Source organism: Lissotriton vulgaris, chromosome 11, assembly GCF_964263255.1.
Source record: "Lissotriton vulgaris chromosome 11, aLisVul1.2, whole genome shotgun sequence".
NCBI lineage: Eukaryota > Metazoa > Chordata > Amphibia > Caudata > Salamandridae > Lissotriton > Lissotriton vulgaris.
Window position 1 is genome coordinate 353,426,253 of NC_141699.1, and position 19,850 is coordinate 353,446,102.

Genomic DNA, 19,850 nt, shown 5'->3' on the forward strand with positions numbered 1-19,850 from the left:
GAGGGGCAGGGTGGGGGTATTAATGTATGAATTATAGACTTTAACAGGTAAGTAAACATATAAATAAATCAAACGAATTTCGTTGTGTGCACTGCATCACCAAATGCGATGCAGTGCGCGCACCGAAATTCGTTTTATTTATTTATATGTTTACTTACCTGTTAAAGTCCGTAATCCATACATTACAAATCAAAAAAGCAGTTTCTACTGTTTTAAATTTGTTTTTTTTTTATAGTAACTCGGCTCTATTATCCGATTTAGACACTGCTTAGCCTCTGTGCCCAGAAGCAGGTAAAATCAAAGCAAAGCAGCCACTCAATGTAAGGCTTAGGGGTCGATTCAGATGTCATTCCGAAAGGCTGCGGATGGAATTCAGTATTGTCGAATCTGATTCGGAACCCTACCGAATTCTACAGTTTCCCCACCTAACGATTATGATGCTCCGAAACCGTTCTAGCAGACCGAATCACTTCCGAAAGGCATCTGGACAGCCTGAGTCTTTCAAAGTCATAGTCATAGGGTTTTATTAAGCACACATATCACCCAGAAGGGTCTCAAAGCGATGTAGCAAATGCTGGTGAAGGCGAGGATAGACGGCTGAATAGGAGGCGGGTGGGCAGTCAAAATAGCCAGATTTTTCAGAACTGTTTGTGATCTGAAATTGTGCGAAGCTGCTATAGGAGTTTGTTCCAAAAGCGGGGGCAAGATGGGAAAATGATCGGCCATCATGCCTGGCGGTACGCAGCCTGAAAGGAGTGAAAAGATGTTTAGTTCCAGACCTAAGATTCCTGTGAGGGAGATACCATTTTAGTTTCTTGGCCAGGTAACTAGGCCCATTGCCATACAAGGTCTTGTGTACCACACAACTGATCTTAAAACAGATCGGTTTCCTAATTGGGAGCCAGTGGAGAGCTTTCAGACTGGGCACAGATGGGGACCGAGATGGAAGGCTTAGTACCAGTCTGGAAGCTGTTATCTGCAGGACTTGGAGTCTGGTGACAAGCTCTTCATTAATTGGTTCCATCAGAGCATTTCCATAGTCAAGATGACTGATGATTAAGCAAGCGGTTTTCTATGTTACATAGGCTCATCATTAAGCCATAACAGGTGCTCATTATTTGGTTTATATGATCTTTCAAGGATAGCTTGTCATCGATTTTTACGCCAAGGTTATGTACCGTGGGTTTAGATGATGGACAGGGGCCAAGACTTTAGGGCAACCAGTCGTTGTACCAGAGTTCATGAGCCTTTCCAAATAGGATGATCTTAGTCTTACTGGCATTAAGCTGAATATGGTTATCTTGCTTCCAGAAGTTTATATGAGCTATACAGTTTTTTAATCTAATTCTGGTATCAGTTTGATTGGGACCGAGAGTGATCAATAGCTGGGTATCGCCAGCATATGACAATGCGTCAAACCCATAGGATCTGATCATCATAGACATAACCGAATCGTACAGCTCTATGGTCTTGGTTTCCGAGCGACCGATTCAGACAGCCGTTCCGATTCGGTTTCTCAGGAACTAATCAGCTGCTAGAATCTGTCTTTAGGGGCCCGTAGCAGGTCCCCCTTCACCCAGCGCCCTCTGAATTGGGTCTGTAGGGGTACCCAAGGGACCCCTTTTCCAATCATGCACAGTGTGGCAGGCACCATAGGGTGCCTGCCACAGGGTTCAAGGTTTCCCCCAGCCACCCCTTTCTTCAATGGGAGCCTGTGGTCTAGTTCGGAACAGAGGCTCCCATGGATGTCAATAGGAGTCCGACCGATTCATATCCGGAAGCATTTGAATACATCCAAACTGCTCGGTCGGACTCACCTGATCCGAGTGATCCGGAAAGCATTCCGGGACTGATTCAGTACAAATGCTTTCTGAACGACATCAGAATTGGCCCCTTGGTGCTATAACTTCAGGTTGTAAAAACAAAACACAATCTGACAGAATATGTTGGTCTTTGGGACTCGGTCTTTTCAAGAACATCTGTGTTTTTTCTCTGGTGTACCTCAGACATACATTGTATGCATACTCTGCATGCCTTGTGTTTGTGTTATGGGTAGTTAGGTCCATAAAGTATTAGAGTCTGTATATCTTATAGGTATGTGTATTAATTCCTGTGACGTCAATGCAAAGAGAATATACCTGCTACGAAAGGGCTTCGCTATTTTTTGTGTTTGTAGCAAATATTCCTGATGATGTTATAAGCTGTACGTATTGTGTTGTAATTGTGGACAATGTGGCGGCCAAAATATTGCTATTGTTAGGGTAGCACTGTCTTTTGTATAGTACTATAGGAACAGTAAAGCACATCTGGCGCAGTCAAATGAATAGGCAAATTCTACTCCTGGTTTTAAAGTATATCTGACGTGACTTATATAAGTGCAAATAAACAGGTTACATGTTCCCTGAGAAGACACAGCATGGAGCAGGAATAGAGGGTGTAGATAACGCGAGCGTTCAAGGCAAGAGGTCTTCAGACATTCAATAACAAACAAGGAGCCTGTTGCACATAGAGGCTCGCCGCAGTACATGTTTTGTATCAGCTGCGACCACCATCTCTCTCCCTATGTGGCACCAGGGATGCTCAGTGTATTTTTGCAAAAAGTTTCAATGGGCGCACCTTCTGAATTTTAATGAGGCAGGAATCATATTGTGACCTCCTGTGAAAACTAGTGAACTGTGGGACGGTCTGCATGGGTGCTGACCACCATCCCAGCATTCACATTTGTAATGAGCCAGTTTTGTGACCACGGACATATCTCTCCACACTCACATTTATGACGTTCTCTTTCCAGGGGTACGGGACTCAGCTTCTTCTTCTCCTGGCTACTGATCCTGCTGGTCTTTGCCACATTCCTGGTTGGAGGGAATGTCCAAACGCTAGTCTGCAATTCATGGTCTGATGGGAATATTTACAGAGTAAGTCTAACTTTCAGAACTGAGACAACAGAAATACGGTCAGTGGCAGTGTCAATGCCATAAGTGGGGCAATGCAAAGTAAGTGTAACATTCTGGCAATGGAAACGTTTGAAGTGAGTGTAACTTTCAGACACGGGAAAATGTAAATGTAAATACGGAGCTTAACTTTCAGACCTCGAGCTATGGAAACTTGAAGGAAACGTGCAAAGTAAGTGTACTTAAATACCTTGGACAATGGAAACGTGCAGAATAACTGCAAACATACACAGGGATTGTAACTATCAGACAGGGGCAATAAAAATGTGGATAGGACAATAGAAATGTACAAAGGGAGTATAATGTTCATACTTAGCGCAGCAGAAACTTACAACGGGTGTATAACATTCAGACCTGGGGCAATGGGATTGTCCCAGTGTAGTATCACATTCAGACCTCGGACAATTAGACATGCCAGTGTGGTGCCACATTCAGGACTGGGACAATTAAACATGCCGGTGTAGTGCCATATTCAGACCTGGCACAATTAAACATGCCTGGGTATTTCCACATTCAGAACTGAGACAGTGAAACGTGATGGTGTAGTGCCACAGACAGACCTGGGACAATTAAACATGCCAGTGTAGTGCCATATTCAGACCTGGACCCACAAAGGATTTGTTTCGACAAAATGAATAATGATTTAGAAATATTCAATATGTCAAATTTTGACATCCATACATCACTTTAAAGTTAATTGAAACATTAGATTTACAAAAGAATATTACTCTTCGAACAAAAAAAACTGAATGGCACTAGTTATTGTTCAAGATTTGACATTCAAAAATTATTTAAAAAACACTTATTCAACATGGTTAAAAATTCACTTTACATATTTTTCAGAACCACAAGTCAGTGTGTTTAGATGCCCAAATCCTATACAAAATTTGAAACTGACTCAAAAGTTTTCAGTTACAAATAACACATAAGTCAATCAATTTAAATGGAAATTGGACATTGCGTTGACATTTCGGTCTCTTCTGCAATAAATCAACACGAGCATCTTTAGGACTGCAAATTTTCAAAAGGATACAAAAGGGCCCCTCCTATAAAATGTTAGAAACATCAATATCTTCAAACTTATAAATATCGATTTTAACACCTGTTGTGTTGTAAAGTATTGGCGATATCATGGGTAAAGAAAACCTATGTCTCCAATCAAATTATACAAACAATAGAACAAATTGTGATAATTCATCAACATAACCAACAGGTAAGGATTCCCAAGGTGATCTTTATTGAGGTAAATATAGACATAAGAGACTTTTTTTTGTTCTCATATGCCACCTAGGTTCTGATTGTGCAAACCGCCGGTAAACAAGCAACATGCTGCCTCAGTACTTTCGACTGGTGGGGATAAAAAAGGGGACAGGGTGCTCATCCCTCAGCAATAGCGCCTAGACCAGCAATTATCGCCAAACAAGAACCTTATGGAGGTCTCAGGAGTGCAGCCAAGATGCCAGGATAGCATCGAAATGTGGCTCTGCCCAAAGATGGGAATGATGGCTTAATCATTGGGCCTGGGAAAAAAAAACAGATTCTCAATGATCCCACCTCAGGAGATGCCAGAAAGATCTTTTGTCACGGTTCCCAGCTCTGGCCAAATCTAACCCACAAGCCTGTAAGGCCGAGGTGTACAAGTCATTAATTGAGGGAGGTAAAGAGTCTTTCCATTTCTTACAAATCTCCCTCCTAGCCAGCAGGATAGAATAGAAAATCAGCTTCCGTGCCAAAGTGGGAACCCTTTCTACAAGGCCAAAAATTACCGAGGTAAGGTCAAGAACAATATGAGTGCCAACTGAAATTGAAAGAGTCTTACTTATTGCTTCCCAAAATGTGGCCAAATGAGGGCACTCGAAGAACATGTGGGTTTCAGCTGCGGCTATTAGGCCACATCTCGCACATGCCACCCTATTTCCCTGGTTAAATTTAGAGAGTCTCAAGGGCGAGTAGTAAGCTTGGTGTATAGTAAAAATATGGATTCTACGTAACCATGCCGGCTTAACGATATCCCACATCATGCCACATGAAGTTCTCCAAAGGTCTTGCAGGTTGGGGTTACTCAAATGTGATGCCCAAAGCTAATCTGGTAACAAAAATTCACCGTCCAGTTCTTCCAGAATTAAATTGTACCAAGATGAAATCTCTTTTTTGGTGGGGGGCTTATCGAGTAGAAGGGTGATAAGGTAACTGTGTGAGCCCAAGGGAAAATTAGTTCCTCGAGATGGTAAAGCATTAAATGATCTAGACCAGCTGGATATTTGCAGGTATTTAAGTCTAGCAAAGTTTGGACCTATTGTGTTTCGTAAAGACTCCCAGGGTAAAAGAACACCATCAACGAATAAATCTTCCCACACCAGAAGACCAGCATCTCTAATAGGTTGAGCTAGGACATCTCCCAACCAAGGCGGGCTGTTGGGAAGACCCCCCAAAGGCGTTCTACTTCCATAGTACCCTATTTTGATCAATTTTGTTAGCTGAGCCCAAATTATTGCCTTACCGCGTAACATTTTCAGTTTGATTTTTTTTTAAACTTGGGATCCCCAAATTTAAAGAGGAAGCTTGACTGGCTCACCCCCTCTGCCATCAACAGAGTATAGTACAAATACCCAACTCCGTGGTCAGTTGGATTCTGTAGTAACATCCTAGCATGTGATAGCTGGAAAGCCCAGGCATAAATCAGCAGGTCTGGTGCAGCAAGCCCACCCTTATCCCTACGTCTCCTGATTTTTTTCCACAAGATTCTTGGAAGGTGTTTATTCCAAATAAAGGAGTTAATTTCGACCAGCAGTTTTTTAATCAGAGAAGGTTCAAAATATAAAGGGATAATGTTAAATAAAACAGTAATCTTGGGTAAAATGGACATCTTAACAAGATTACTCCTACCCAATAAAGACAGCGGGAGCTAAGCCCAATTCTGGAGCATCCCACGACATTCCTTAGCCACCTTCGAGAAGTTATTAGAAGCAATCTGATCTATATCCCCAACAACATCAAGTCCTAGATACCTCATCCCTTTACTCGGCCGTACGCCGGAACTAAGGGAATTCTGGTCGATGTTCCAGGTCATCATATCAGTCTTTAGTGTGTTAATCTCGTAGCCCGACACCTCCCCAAATTCTGAAGCCAACTTAAATATTTCCGGAAGGGCCGAATGGGGTGCGGACGTAAAGATGAGGATATCGTCCGCATATAGGGCCACCTTTCTCTCCCAACCCCTGCATACAAAACCCTTAATGTTGACACTATCCCTCAAACTCTGGGCAAAAGGTTTAGCATATAGGTCGAAAAGGAGTGGGGAGAGTGGGCAGCCCTGCCGGGTGCCCTCTCGAGATGTTAAAGGGGTCAGATAAAATCCCATTGACCAAGACAGAGGCAGTAGGGTTCTGGTACAGAAGACTAATCGCTTGACGAAAACAGCCCCCCACATTGAACTTTGCCAAGGCCTCCGACAGGTACAACCAATTGACCCTGTCGAAGGCCTTGGTGGCATCCAACATAAGAGTGGCCAAAGGGAGGGATTCCAAAACAGCCAGATCTATAGCTCCCAATACGTCGTAGGATAATTCAAAAAGCTGTCGCCCCTTAACGAACCCCCTCTGATCTATTGTAAAATAGTGGGAGCAACTAAGGCTAATCTATTTGCAAGAATAGAGGAGAATAACTTGTAATCTCCATTTAAAATCGAGATTGGTCTGTACGAACTACATGCAGACGATGGCTTCCCAGGTTTTAATATTACAGTAATGGAAGCATTATTCCATGACACTGGAGGAGACACCCCATTCAAAAGTATCAGATTAAACAGAATTGCCAAGAAAGAGACAAGTTCTTGCTCCAGAGTTTTGTAAATTTCTGCAGGCAGGCCATCTGGCCCAGATGCCTTCCCCTTTTTGGCATTCCGAATGGCTGTGCTCACTTCTTCTTCAGAGATTTCCCTCTCCAGCATCTCACTCTAACAGAAAAACGTGGGAGGGAGATTTTATCAAGCCAATCTTTAAATATAGCAGGATCCAATATTTTGTCCTCGTAATAAATGGCTTGAAAATATTCTCTAAAGGCTTCTCTAATATTGCCATCCACGGATTGAGGGACATCATTAACATTAATCAGGTCAATGTTGTTACGGACCTGATCTGTTTTGGCTTTCCATGCCAGTAGCTTCCCAGCCCCTTCCCCATACTGGAAGTGCGCAATCTTACTGACCTCCCATCTTTCTTGTATCCCCTGGTTAAGAATTGAGGCTAGCTGACCCTTTAAGGAGATGCGGGGTCCGGAGAACATGGCGGCAGTCGGCTGAACTGCCGCAGCGCTCCGTGATTCGGGTTGCCGTCTGCCTTCCCTGAGCCCTGAATTTCGACGGTCGTTGCGTATTTCTCATGGCATAGTCTTTTAGGTACTAAGGGGAGACACTAATGTTAATTTCAGGCGTGTAAGGGCGATAAAAATACTGGTGGTGAACAAACTTTGTAGCAAGCGTCCGATATACCCATCACTGAGGTCAGTTTTCCTTTTTAACGACGGGCGTTATCGGCAGCGTCCACAGCGTTGGAAGGGCGTCTGGAGAGGACGGGCTCAGCAGCAGTTGTAGGTTCCCATTTCTTGTTACGGCCAGCTCACTGGTATTCCCGCTGGTCCTGAAGTCGTGGTCCTCGGCAGCCCTGGAGCTGCGGCGAGGAAGGAAAGCACGCAGTTTGGTGCGCGCTTCATGTGCAGGCGCTACGGCGGGTCGATCATTGAGATCCTACCTGTTGGAAACAGCGGACAGTGTAAAGGCTGGGGGAGAGCCTGACGGTGTCATTGAGAGTAAAGAGAGAGACTTAGAAGAGGGAAGTGTCTCTGAAGACTCCGTGGACTCCGTGGACGCAGAGGAGGAAGGTTTGCGTTTACATCAGACGTGTTATAGACAGCAGTAGCAGCAGCAGTCCAAAGGTAAGGGGAGAAACAATCGTAGAAGGGGCAAACCATCGCTTAGAGTGCAACCGAGGGGACTTGTCCTAGACACTAGCCCAGATTCCTACACTGTATCAACCCCTGGAGGTAGGAGAACCTCTTCATATCTCTCGACTGAAGTAAAAGCTAAAGGTGATAGAGGGAAAGTGAGGGGGAAAGCCTTACCAAAGCGCAATCCTGCTGCTGCGCCCGCGGTAGGCTCCAAAATTACGCCTTCTCTTCGCACGTACTTTAAATCAATACCGCAGGTCCTACGCCTTACTGAGCCTCAGAGCATGTCTATACTCCCGGAACCAGGAAGGGCGACTCACGATAAGCAAGTATTGGTTACAGCCCCTATTGATCAGTCCTCTCTTGGAAGCAACCAGGTCCCTACTCCATCTATGGCAGCTGAAATAGAAGGGTCCCCTGTTCATACAGCAGCAGCACCGTTAGAACAACTTTCCTCTACTATCAGTCACATTAATGTAGCTTCGCCCACTATTGAAACCATTGATACTTGGAAGAGTAAGATGATCGATAAAGTCTGTGATGGGCAAAAGGCGGCAGGGGACAGTTCAGACAACTCAGGTAACCCTCTTCCTCCTCTCCTAGTTGACCCTGTGCATCCAGTGAATACTGGCATGGAGGCTGCAGGAGGGACAGACCTGTCAGTTCTACCAGGAGTATCCCGAGATCTGGTCCAGCAATTTCCAGACACAGATCCGTCTCTATCTTTGGAAGAAGGTGGCATTACGGCTGTCTCCTTGCTGGCAATGTTTTCAACCCTGTCTCGAGACATAAAAAGGGGTTTTGAGGAGTCTGCATCTATTCAGCAGGGAGATTCAGAATTATTGTGAGTCCCTCGATATTAAAATATATGGGTTAACATCCAGGACGGGAGTGTTGGAAGAAACTGTGGGTGCAATGTCGCTGCACCTGGATAAAGCGGTGGATGACATTGGTAAACTAAAGAAAGAGGATCAAGCCCTCCTGGATAGGATGGAGGTGTTAGAGAATAATGCCAGAAGGGGTAACATTCGTATTCTCAACATTCCAGAGGGATCAGAGGGGTCAGATATCAAGAAGTTTATTGTTCATCTACTAAAAGAATCTCTTTCTTTGGATCAATCCCTGGAGGTGCTGGCCACGGACATCCAGCGGGTTCATAGGGATCCCTTTAAACAAAACCCACAAAGGTCGAAACCTCGTAAAATCTTGATCAACTTTCATACTTATGCCCTTAAGGAGCAGATTTTAAATCTAGCTTAAAACAGAAGTCACTACCGGGAAAGGGCTTTACTTTTCTAATAAGGTCAGACCTATCAAGGATCACGCTGGAAAAGCAATGGGAGTTTGGTAGGCGGATAGACGCCTTTAAGAGGTTGGGTGCTACTGCTCAGCTTATATTTCCGGCCTCATTAAGGGTCATGTATAATAACAAGATGATGAATATCAGGTCAGTTCAAGCCGCTGATGAGCTCCTTTTAGATCTGGGCAACAAGGGATCAGGTAAATAGGATTTGGGTCTCTTAGAGACATAGACGAAACTAGGAGAATCTGTCTATCTTGTATGTGTATAGCCATATTTAATAGATGCAATAAATAAGTTAAAAAAGGAATTTAAAAGCATCAAATATCAAAACTAATATTAGGAAAAACTGAATAAAGGAGAGGAAAAGAAAAAGAAAAAAAGGGAAGAAAAAAAAAAGTTTGTTATATTTTACAGGCAATTTCTTCTCTCCTCTTTACTCCTGACACACTAATCACTTTAAGCTAGGTTTGGGGCAGGGGGTGGGTAGCGGCAACCTGAAGGAGGGGTGCCATCTACTGGACTTGATCCGGTTAGATACAGCACGGGTTCTCCATGGGAGAGGGGGAGGGGGGGAGGGGGCACAGGGTTAGGGGGGGCAAAAATTCAGATAAAATTCCTCATTTGTCTATTCGATGCTTCTTTACACTCTGTCGATTTTACGTCTTTTTGTTCTGTGTTGTTAAATTTCAATGGGGGTGGCCAGCCTACTAGTGTTTCCTTTTTTTGTCTCGAACTGAGGTTGGATGTGGTTTGGAACGTTCATGATGACTAATTTAAAGATAATATCATGGAATGTTAATAGCTTGCGAACCAAGTCCAGAGCTAGTACCCTTTTGCAGTACCTTCGTGACTCAGATGCTCAGATCATCATCCTCCAGGAGACACATTTGATTCAGGCGGAAATCAATGCATTGGTTAAGGTTAATAAATGGATTGATTTTGCGATCTCTACTTCTCAGTCCCTGATCTCTAGAGGGGTATCGCTCATTTTTAAGAAACACCTTAAGGTTAAGCTTTTGGACTCAAAGGTGGACCCGGAAGGTAGATGGGCTATTGCTTCTCTTTCGATCTTGAGTTTTCAACTGATCATAGTTGGATACTATGGTCCTAACCAAGACGATCCATCTATCTTGAAAACCATTTTTTCCCATCTCTTCTCCTTCCCTGAGCCGGTACTATTTGCTGGGGACTTTAATATAGTTTTAGACCCCATTCTGGACAAAACTCATAACAACCGAGCCAGAGTCCCGTCAAATTCAAGATCTTTTTTGCTGAATGCAATGAAGCAATATGGGTACGTGGATATCTGGAGGTTAAGGGCAGGCCAGCAACAGGGCATCTCCTTCAGGAATTATAAGTACCTCCACCAACCGAGAATAGATTTCATATTGATTAATCAGAGACTGGTAAACGCCGTTAATACCATTAAATACCTTCCCCTACACTTATCAGATCATTCGGCTGTGCTGTTAGATCTTACGACCCCTTTAATAGCGCCGGCAAAGATCTGGTCTTTCGATCGTTCGCTACTTTCCCATCCTGAAGATTTGCTTTTCTTAAAAACTGAGGAAGCGCTCTTCTTGAAAATAAATGTAGGTTCGGCTGGTATAGGTCTTGTTTGGGATTCACTCAAGGCGCTTTTGAGATGCTTAATTACCGCTAAAGTCGCCTATAGAAGAAGAGAGTATAGAGAGGCCGTGGCCTTGGTGGAGGCAAATATAGCTATGGTTCAGCTTGAGATTGACCCTAATACTACCTGCACGAATCAAGTTCAGACATCTTTGCGTGACAAAATACTCTCCTTCAAAGGGTCAGCTAGCCTCAATTCTTAACCAGAGGATACATAAGAGACTCTTAAACGAATGGCAAATATAAAAATAAAATAAAAATATTTATCATGTTTTCCAGAACTTATTAAAGTATTCAGTACTTACACAAATACTCGTGAAGTCTGCGTTATAATTGAGCTTGTGTTTTAATTTTTAATGAGCATATATTATTTTGTATATCTGTTTAAGTAAAAAAGATTGGAAACGTGTTTTTTAACATCATAGAGGCAGATATTTAGAAGAATTAGTAGGGAAACGGACATATATTTAAACTCACTCAGCTCGTCCACGTCAGGTATTCATTATGTAAATACTACAAAAAACTGATGTAATCTTGTTTATGTCGGTGCAAAATATATCAAGAAAAACTCTATACAAGAAAAAACTAGAAAACTTACAGGTGGTTATAATTTAATTTAGACACAACTATGCGTCTCATACCCTAAATGAATCCAGCGTAATGCAGCTATGTAAATCGCGTAATCTGGAAAGGCTTCTAGTTTCAGGGTGCTAAATAAATCCAGTGCAACACGGCTACGTAAATCACATAAGCCGAAAATGTATCACCAAATTTGAGCAAACATCTAAACTGCTAATGCATTCAAGTCCATGGCTTGTAGAAAATAGACATGGCTTTCAGTTGTAACTATGTATGTTGTGTAATTCGGCAATAAATTTACAGAGTATTGAACTCTACAATTCTGACAATGACAGCAATATTTTATTTGCAAAGTAAACAAAAAAGCGGAGGGGGGATTCCCCGCAAAATTATAAACAAATAAGGACAATTATGAGTTTAAAAAAAATATGGAGAAGAAGAAAATAAAAAAGCAAGACCCATACCATCTTGAATGGTTAGGAAAGTGCATAATGATTTATCTTAATCAAATACTAGCTTACTTACATAAACATCTACTAGTTATCACTTAATAAACTAATTCCACATTGATATATACAAAAACATTGAAACTACTACAAAAACATAAAATTACAGTACTTGTCAGTCTGGAAACAATACATTGATTCTATATACAATATTGTAATGTTACCCATGAATGAAATAATGTTCTGAATGACAATTAAAACCAGCCAAGGAAACAATTGCACAGATATGAACAATCATATGAAAAAAAACATTGTTTCAGTAATGAACAACTGCAATTATATATATATGCAGCAAAATCAGATTCATCATCATATTCTACAAATTACAATAAGGAAAGTGCTTGCCATTCCACAGAGATATTTAGACCCTTTTTGACACTATCAGTTTTACATATCAATTTATTTTCCTTAATTGTGAAAAAATGGTACGCATTTGAAAAGTGACTTGTTGATTTACCAACATCAATGACTGACCATTTGATGTATTTTTCAGTGTGTTTCAAGAGTGTGTAATATTCCACCATAGGTGCATGTTCAACTCGAAATCTAATTCTAGATTGGTGTTGTAATATCGGCTTTTTAATAAATTGAGTTGTTTTCCCTATATATGGAATATATGGAAGGCCACAGGGACATTCGGTGCAATAGATAACATTGCATGTATTGCAATTTAAAAACTGTTTAGACACGAATTGTAATTCATTCATCACAAAGTTCTCTTTAATAATCTTAGCAGTAGTGCATGCAACACAGTTGTTACATTTGTAGTGGCCTACAATGGGTGTCATCCATAGCATACATTCAATGCTTGGTGGGGTAGGTTCAGTATATGCTTTCAACTAATTTGTTTCTCAAGTTAGATCCTATTTTGAAGGCAAACCGAGGTTTCTTGAGGAAAAATTGATCCCTCGAAAGAAGATTCTAATTTTTGATAATGAGTCAAATGTAGAGACACAAATCAAATGCAATTGCTCAGGTCTTTTTTTTAATGTCTAATAGAGCCTCTCCGTCATTATACCATGCTCTTTGTAAGGATCTCCGTAACCACGTACTTTGAGTTTTTCTTTAAGTTTCTTTGCTTCAGCGAAATAGTCATATTTTTTGGAACAGTTTATTTTAAGATGAAGAAATTTCCCAAAAGGCACGTTATCTTTCAAAGACTAAGGATGGTGGCTGTTAAATTTCAATAATGTATTTCGAGCTGTTGGTTTAGGTTATAAAGTAGTATACAATATATTGTCTTCTGTCGTTATCGTAATATCCCGAAAAATGTATATTGCAATTATTGTAGTCAATACTGAATTTCAAATTAGGATTAGATTCATTGAATCATTCATGAAAATTCAGTAGACTTTCTACACCACTTTTCTAAATTAGAAAAATATTGTTAATCTATCAAGAAAAAATATATTTAAAAAAATGAGAAAACCTAAATTTCAAATGAGATCTGGTGGTCACAATTTATTTCAGACACAACCATGCATCTTTTTTCTTGCACGCTAGATAGATTCCAAAATTTACGAAGCCACGTTATGCTGGATTCATTTAGCGTGCAAGAAAAAATATACATGATCGTGTCTAAATTAAATTGTGACCACCAGATCCCTTTTGAAATGTAAGTTTTCTCATTTTTTCTTTTATATACTTTTTCTTGATAGGTATATTTTGCACCAAAATAAACAAGATTCAATCATTTTTCGCAGTATTTACTTAATGAATACCTGAAGCGGACGAGCTGAGTGAGTTTAAATATGTGTCTGCTTCACTACTAATTCTTCTACATATCCACCTCTTGGTTGTTAAAAACACGTTTCCGATCTGTTTTACTTTAACAGACATACATAATATTATATGCTTGCTAAAATTTTAAACACAAGCTAAATACTACCCCAGACTTCACTAGTATTTGTGTAAGTACTGAATACTTTAATAAGTTCTGGAAAACATAATCATTTTTTTTATTTCATCTTTATATTTGCCATTCGTTTAGGAGTCTTTTATGTCAATTTTTACACGTGGGGAATCCTTACATGTTGGGCATGTTTTTCTTTTTTTGCAAGTTCTTACATTTTTGGTATAAATTCTTTGGGGATTCAGTTTTCATTACCCATGCGATCTCCAATACTTTACAACATGGCAAGTGTTAAAATCTATTTTCATAAGTCTGAAGATATTCATAATTTGTTATTACATGTTTCTAAAATTTTTCAGTTCTGAAGATGGTGTAGTTGATTTAGTGCTAAAGAGACCGAAACGTCAATGCAGTGTCCAGTTTCCTTTTAAATTTATTGACTTATGTGTTCTTTGTAACTGAAAACTTTTGAGTCAGTTTCAAATTTTGTATAGAATTTGGGCAACTAAACAAACTGACTTGTATTTTTTACATCTTCATAAATACTTTTTGAATATCAAATATCGAACAATAACACCTGCCAATGAATTATTTTAGTTCGAAGAGTAATATTCCTTCGTAAATCTAATGTTTCAATTAACTTTAAAGTGATGTATGGATGTCATAAATTGACATATTGAATCTTTCTAAATCATTAATCATTTTGTCTAAACAAATCCTTTGTGGGTCCTTGATATTGATTACTTTATTGTTCATCCAAGCCTTCAAGGGAATACTGGGTTACCCTTTTTCTTTTTATACATTCTGACCTGTGACATCTAAACGTGCTGGTGTTGTGCCATATTCAGACCTAGTACAATCACACGTGCCGTGCCGGTGTAGTGCCACATTCAGAACTGAGAGAGTGAAATTAGCCGGTGTAGTGGCACATTCAGACCTGGGACAATTAAACGTGCCGGTGTAGTGGCACATTCAGATCTGGGACAATGGGAACATGCATACAGGAATTGTAACTTTCACACATGGGACGAAGAAAACGTATATGGCGAATGATTTACAGAAATGGACACACGGAAACATAGAAAATATGTTACTTTTAATCATGGGCTCATAAGAACCTGAACAGTAACTTTGAGTTATGAGATTATAGAAACATTTTCCCTCTCTTCTTCATAAGAATATTTAAGCTTCTCTGATCTTGGAACTGAAAATGACAGCTTCTATGTGGAGCTTTTCTTTTACTGGTTTCTCTGTCATTTGCTACAAACTGTTTTCCTGCATTCTCTGACGTTTCTTTTTTCCTGTTCTGATCCTCAAACCATCTATTTCTTCATTTCCGTTTTTTAGTAACCCTTCTCTTGCCTGCTGCGAGATGCATGTTGTACTGTAAATTGTATTTATATTGCGCCTACCACCCCTGACGATCTTTGCGGCGAGTAGCATGCTTCTCCGGAAATCAAGTTTAGAGTTAAATAGTTAGTAGATTGGGAATATGTGGTTTTTATTCTGATTTTTCTAACTAATTTTTGGGCAGCAACCTGAAGAGCTGTAGAGACTGCAGCTTCATTGCTATGTTTGTTTCTGAAGGAAACTTACAAACTAGAATGCCAGTGGGCAAGCTCAAGAACCTGGCTCAGTTTCAAAGGAAAACCCTTTCTTCGAAAGATTTATACATTCATCTTTAGAAATGGTTATTCATCAGCATGAGTGACAGTTTGCAAGTGAAGGGAAAGAAGGACACCAGTACCACGGAATCATGTGATAGCACTGTAGGTTAGAGTGTATTGGTATGTTAACGGGCAGGGATGGAAAGCCAAAGGTAATAGAGGAGCCAAAATAGCCATTTGAGCGGTTGCATTACCATGAAGCTCAGACCCATGCAGAAACCCTTTTGTTTTGCACTGAACTCTACCAAATAGTTCCATCCAGTTCCACTGAGCACAGAGCCCCAAGTAAGGGGCAGAAGTGTCCTCCACTCATCTATGGAATGGTGGTTTGGTTCCGGCACTTGTGGCTTGTGTGGGTGGGACCAGAACCTAAGCTGCCAAAGGAGCTTTGCCTGTGGTAGCTGCGATCCACAGTGGATTACCTGCCTGGCCCAATCTGGGAGGGCCACCTGGTAGTGCCCGGTGAGAGAGTACTCTGACATGGTTCTATCCTGGTAGTGGTGACTGTCTATGTAGAGGGACAGCACCACTGCAAACAGCAACTTGGATATCTTTTACCATGGATACTTTAATTACATTCTAGAAGGCAGCTTGACAGTTACAGTTGTGGAGCCACAACTAGACCTGTGGCAGCTATTTAGCCACATAATTGGATGTAATTAGCCGTCAAGGCTAACATGTTGCATTCACCTTTAGTACGCTTCTCTCAGCTTCCCAGTTATCCGAGCCTTTTGCCCACAGATCCTTGATCATCCTCTTCCAGGTCTCAAAGTGTTGGTCTGGAGGATATCCTGGTAGCTTTAGTCGGTGTCAGGTGAGCCCAGAGGACTCACATTAGTCTGCCGCTAGGGTCCACACCCTGCTTCCTTAGCCCCGGGGGCCTTCCCTCCAGCACCCAATCTGACCTGGGACCCTGTGACGCTATGCTTTGTAATCCATGGAGGATCTCTCCCCCTCTTTTAGAGGACAGACTATATGATCTCTAAGAGATCCGGCCTTGTCTGTCTCCTCGAGGGGGCCCCTCCCTCTCCGGCTAAGGAGGAGGGCTCTTTTACCCAATGATTTTGTACCGGGCCGCAGGACTGGTGAGGCCTGCACCAATGTTCTTCAGGACACCTCCTCCTTCCATTTCCTCCCTGTGAGTTGTCCCTCAGGACTAGTGGGGGGGCCTGTGAGTAACTTCCTCCCTGGGCTTACTGTGGCAACCTATGGCCCACCCTGAGGTGATCCATCCACTCTGACTTTATGGTGGGCCACTTCCTTAATGTGCTCTTCTACCCAGCTGAGGATGCCATCCAGAGCCCATAGGTCACCAAGGCCCACTCACAAAACCTGTGACTTGAGAACTCTGACTCCACATGGCTGGGCTAGTGCTGGACTTTCTGGAAGGTGAGTGCTGAGTTACAAGTCTTGAGAACTGCCTGTGTGGTCCCTCCCATCTTTGACACAGCTTCTTGCCATGTCTGTCCACATTGATTGAAGGCCACTGTTGTCTGTTCTTTCAACACTGTGGGGGGTGACTGCACTTCCTACTGGGCTCCTACTCCTTGGCTGCTCCATGAGGTCTAGGCGACATCACATCCTGTTGGCCAGCCGGTTGTTCTTCTCTTCTTGCATGGTTGGAGCCCTCTTGAGGAACCGATCTGGGACACACAGTGAGATGTTTGGTGGCTCTACTCGAAGCGTAGGAACCATGTAGCCCTCAAATATTTACCTCAGTGGCATGCTCTGCTCTCTTCTTCCATATTGGGTGTCCTCTTGAGCTGACCTCCTCCACTCACTTGGTTCACTCCCATCTCGCACCACATTATACCCGCTCTGACTATCTTTCATCCCAACCCCAGGACAGTACCAGGGGTCCCTAGTAGATTATGGATTGTGAACCATTGGGGGTGACCCCTTTTGACTGCTCATGTGGCCTCATTGGGCTTTGTTCACCTGATGATCCACCTGGGCACTGAGGCTTTACAAACAGGCCCACCACTGTCATCTGTTCTGTGGCTATTCCTGTCTGGTCCACCATTGACCATGGGCCAGACCAAATCCACATGCTTGGAGGCCCCACCACCAGAAGGATCATTTCCACCATCTGATAAGCACCTCTGCCAATTCCCATGTACAAATTCGGCATCTCCTTAAAGGTCATAAACTCCTCTACAGCAACCCTTGAGACTAAGATAAGTACCATACCCATATATGTTGGCTTCCTCCTGGCAGACTACCAAAAGCTGGCTGAGAGGGTTCCTAAACTATGAGTGCTGTGGGGCAACTCACCCGGACTACTCAGGATCATCGTCTTGAACTGCAAGAATTATCTGATTGCATCCAGTTCCGGAAGCACCAGACTGAACAATTTAAGAGTGGTTGAACTTTCTGAGGAGGCCAAGGGGTCCAACTCAGTCCAATTTAGGGAACAGTGGCTCAAATCCTTCAAATCCTTCACACCTTCCCATTTGCTCAAAACTTTCTTTTCAGTAGAGAGAGCCCATCGAGTTCCAACTATACTCCCAAATACTGAAGGAAAAGCTTCCTTGGTCCCTTCTAGACTGCCTAATTCACTTCGGCAACAGAGACGAAGTTCTTTGAGCGGCTTTGAGAACCGACAGGTAGTGGTGTTTCTGGACCACTCCCAGGCAGTTAAACATCAGCTCAGAGACAAAAGCATTAAGTACCCTCTCCTTTTCCCAGCTATCCTAAAAATATTTTCTGATGAAAAGAGATTTTCTTTTCACCAAACCGAAAGCCACCTAGAACTGGGGAGAAACCTAGATTCCGCCTTCACATGTTTTCGGAGCACTCAACTGCTCCAACACTTGGGTGTTGGAGCTGGCACCGCCTTGGGAGGCCAGGCTGGTGGGGAAGAAGAGCTACCCCTCTTGCACTGACCAGGTGCTTATGGCTGGAGGGTGACCCTCAAAATTGTTTCCTTCTTCAGGGAGACTGCCCTGCCTCCCAAGGACACCTCTTCTTCAGATGAGAGGGAACTCTTATTCCTACCTGCCTTGCTAGACCCCCAGACATCTCCCCATGACCTAATTTGGCACCTACAACTTAATCTACTGTATTGTCTCACTTTGACTTTCAGTCATTTTGTTTAGAGAGCGACACAGACGGTCACATCCCTAGACAGATTTCTCCCTCTTTGCTCAACCCCTAGGGAGTCCCTCGCACTCTGTTCTGAATCCATAAAATAGGTGTTCCCTTCCCCCTTTTAGGCTCCCCCACTTTGAAACGGGCCTCCCCATCTTCAGCACCAGACGCTCGGGCCTCTGACCCTTTATGCCCAATACCAACCTCAACTCATTATTCATCACATGGTGGCCAACTTGCCACGGATTCCCAAGCTTACTTTTCACCACGTTTAGGTTCACATCCCAGTTTGGGCATCCAGCCCTTTGCTTGCTACCCAGTTTTGTGTATTTTTCTTCCAGCCTCTTACCTTTCTGTGACCTGATCCTCCCTATTCTGGAGACACTCACCTTCCACCGCACAACGAGCAACAATGGTAACTGCTATACGCTTCCACCCTTGAGACTGACTTTCATCAACCCTTTCTCAATGTAGCTGGCTAATTACACTTTGAGCACCTGAAACGTTAAAAGGATGCACACTCCAGCTTGCAATCACAAAATATAATCCTTTCTCTCTTATAGGAATGCAAATATTTCCTTCCTTCAGGAGACTTGTTTGCTACCAGTAGAGGGTTCTCGTCTCCAGAAACATTGAAAAGTTCCTATTTCTCTACAGGCTTCTCATTCTAGACCAGAGGAGTGGCAGTCTGGATCTGGGCTAAGATTCCATTTACAGCCCGCTCAACACATATAGGCCCAGAGTGTAGATTCATGCTCGTGGAGGAAGTCCTGGAAGCATGCCTTTAATTTTCAGTGGCCTTTATGCACTGAACACAGGCCAGTTTGTCTTCCTTGCCATGCTTTTCTTTTTTTTTAGCTCCATGGCATACTTGAATTGGGTTTTCGGCTGAAATTTTAACTCCTTCAGCGCTTATGACGAGCTCAGCTCGTCATGAGGCACAGTGAAGCTGTGCTCATGACGAGCTGAGCTTGTCATAACTTTCGCGGAACGCCCACGCGGGGATAATTCCCCTCCTGTGCGGGGCGTTCCATTGAGTGGGGGGAGTCGTGATGAGCTCAGCTCGTCATGAACACAGCTCCATTGTGCTGCATGACGAGCTGAGCTTGCCACGAGTACTGTGACAACGCATGCGGCCCCGCACCGCGGGGGAATTAGCCCCGCAGCGAAGGGGTTAAAGAGGTTTTGGATACATCTTTAGATAGGTCCCTTCCCTATCTCCCATACACCCCAACTGTTGCTAACTGGATTTGCAATTGAATGGTCATCGATGTCTGACTGCACCATAATCCCGGACATCATCTCTGTTCCATCTATTAACTGCCTCAT

General features: G+C 42.6%; 1 protein-coding gene across 1 annotated transcript in view; it reads left to right on the forward strand.

Moving 5' to 3' along the window:
• PROM2 (prominin 2) overlaps window positions 1–19,850 on the forward strand; it is a 379,221-nt gene that overhangs the window by 262,256 nt on the left and 97,115 nt on the right. The window contains exon 12 of the mRNA XM_086943323.1: window positions 2,792–2,915. Within this exon, the coding sequence (XP_086799449.1) occupies window positions 2,792–2,915 (124 nt within the window). The remainder of the gene's footprint in view (window positions 1–2,791; window positions 2,916–19,850) is intronic.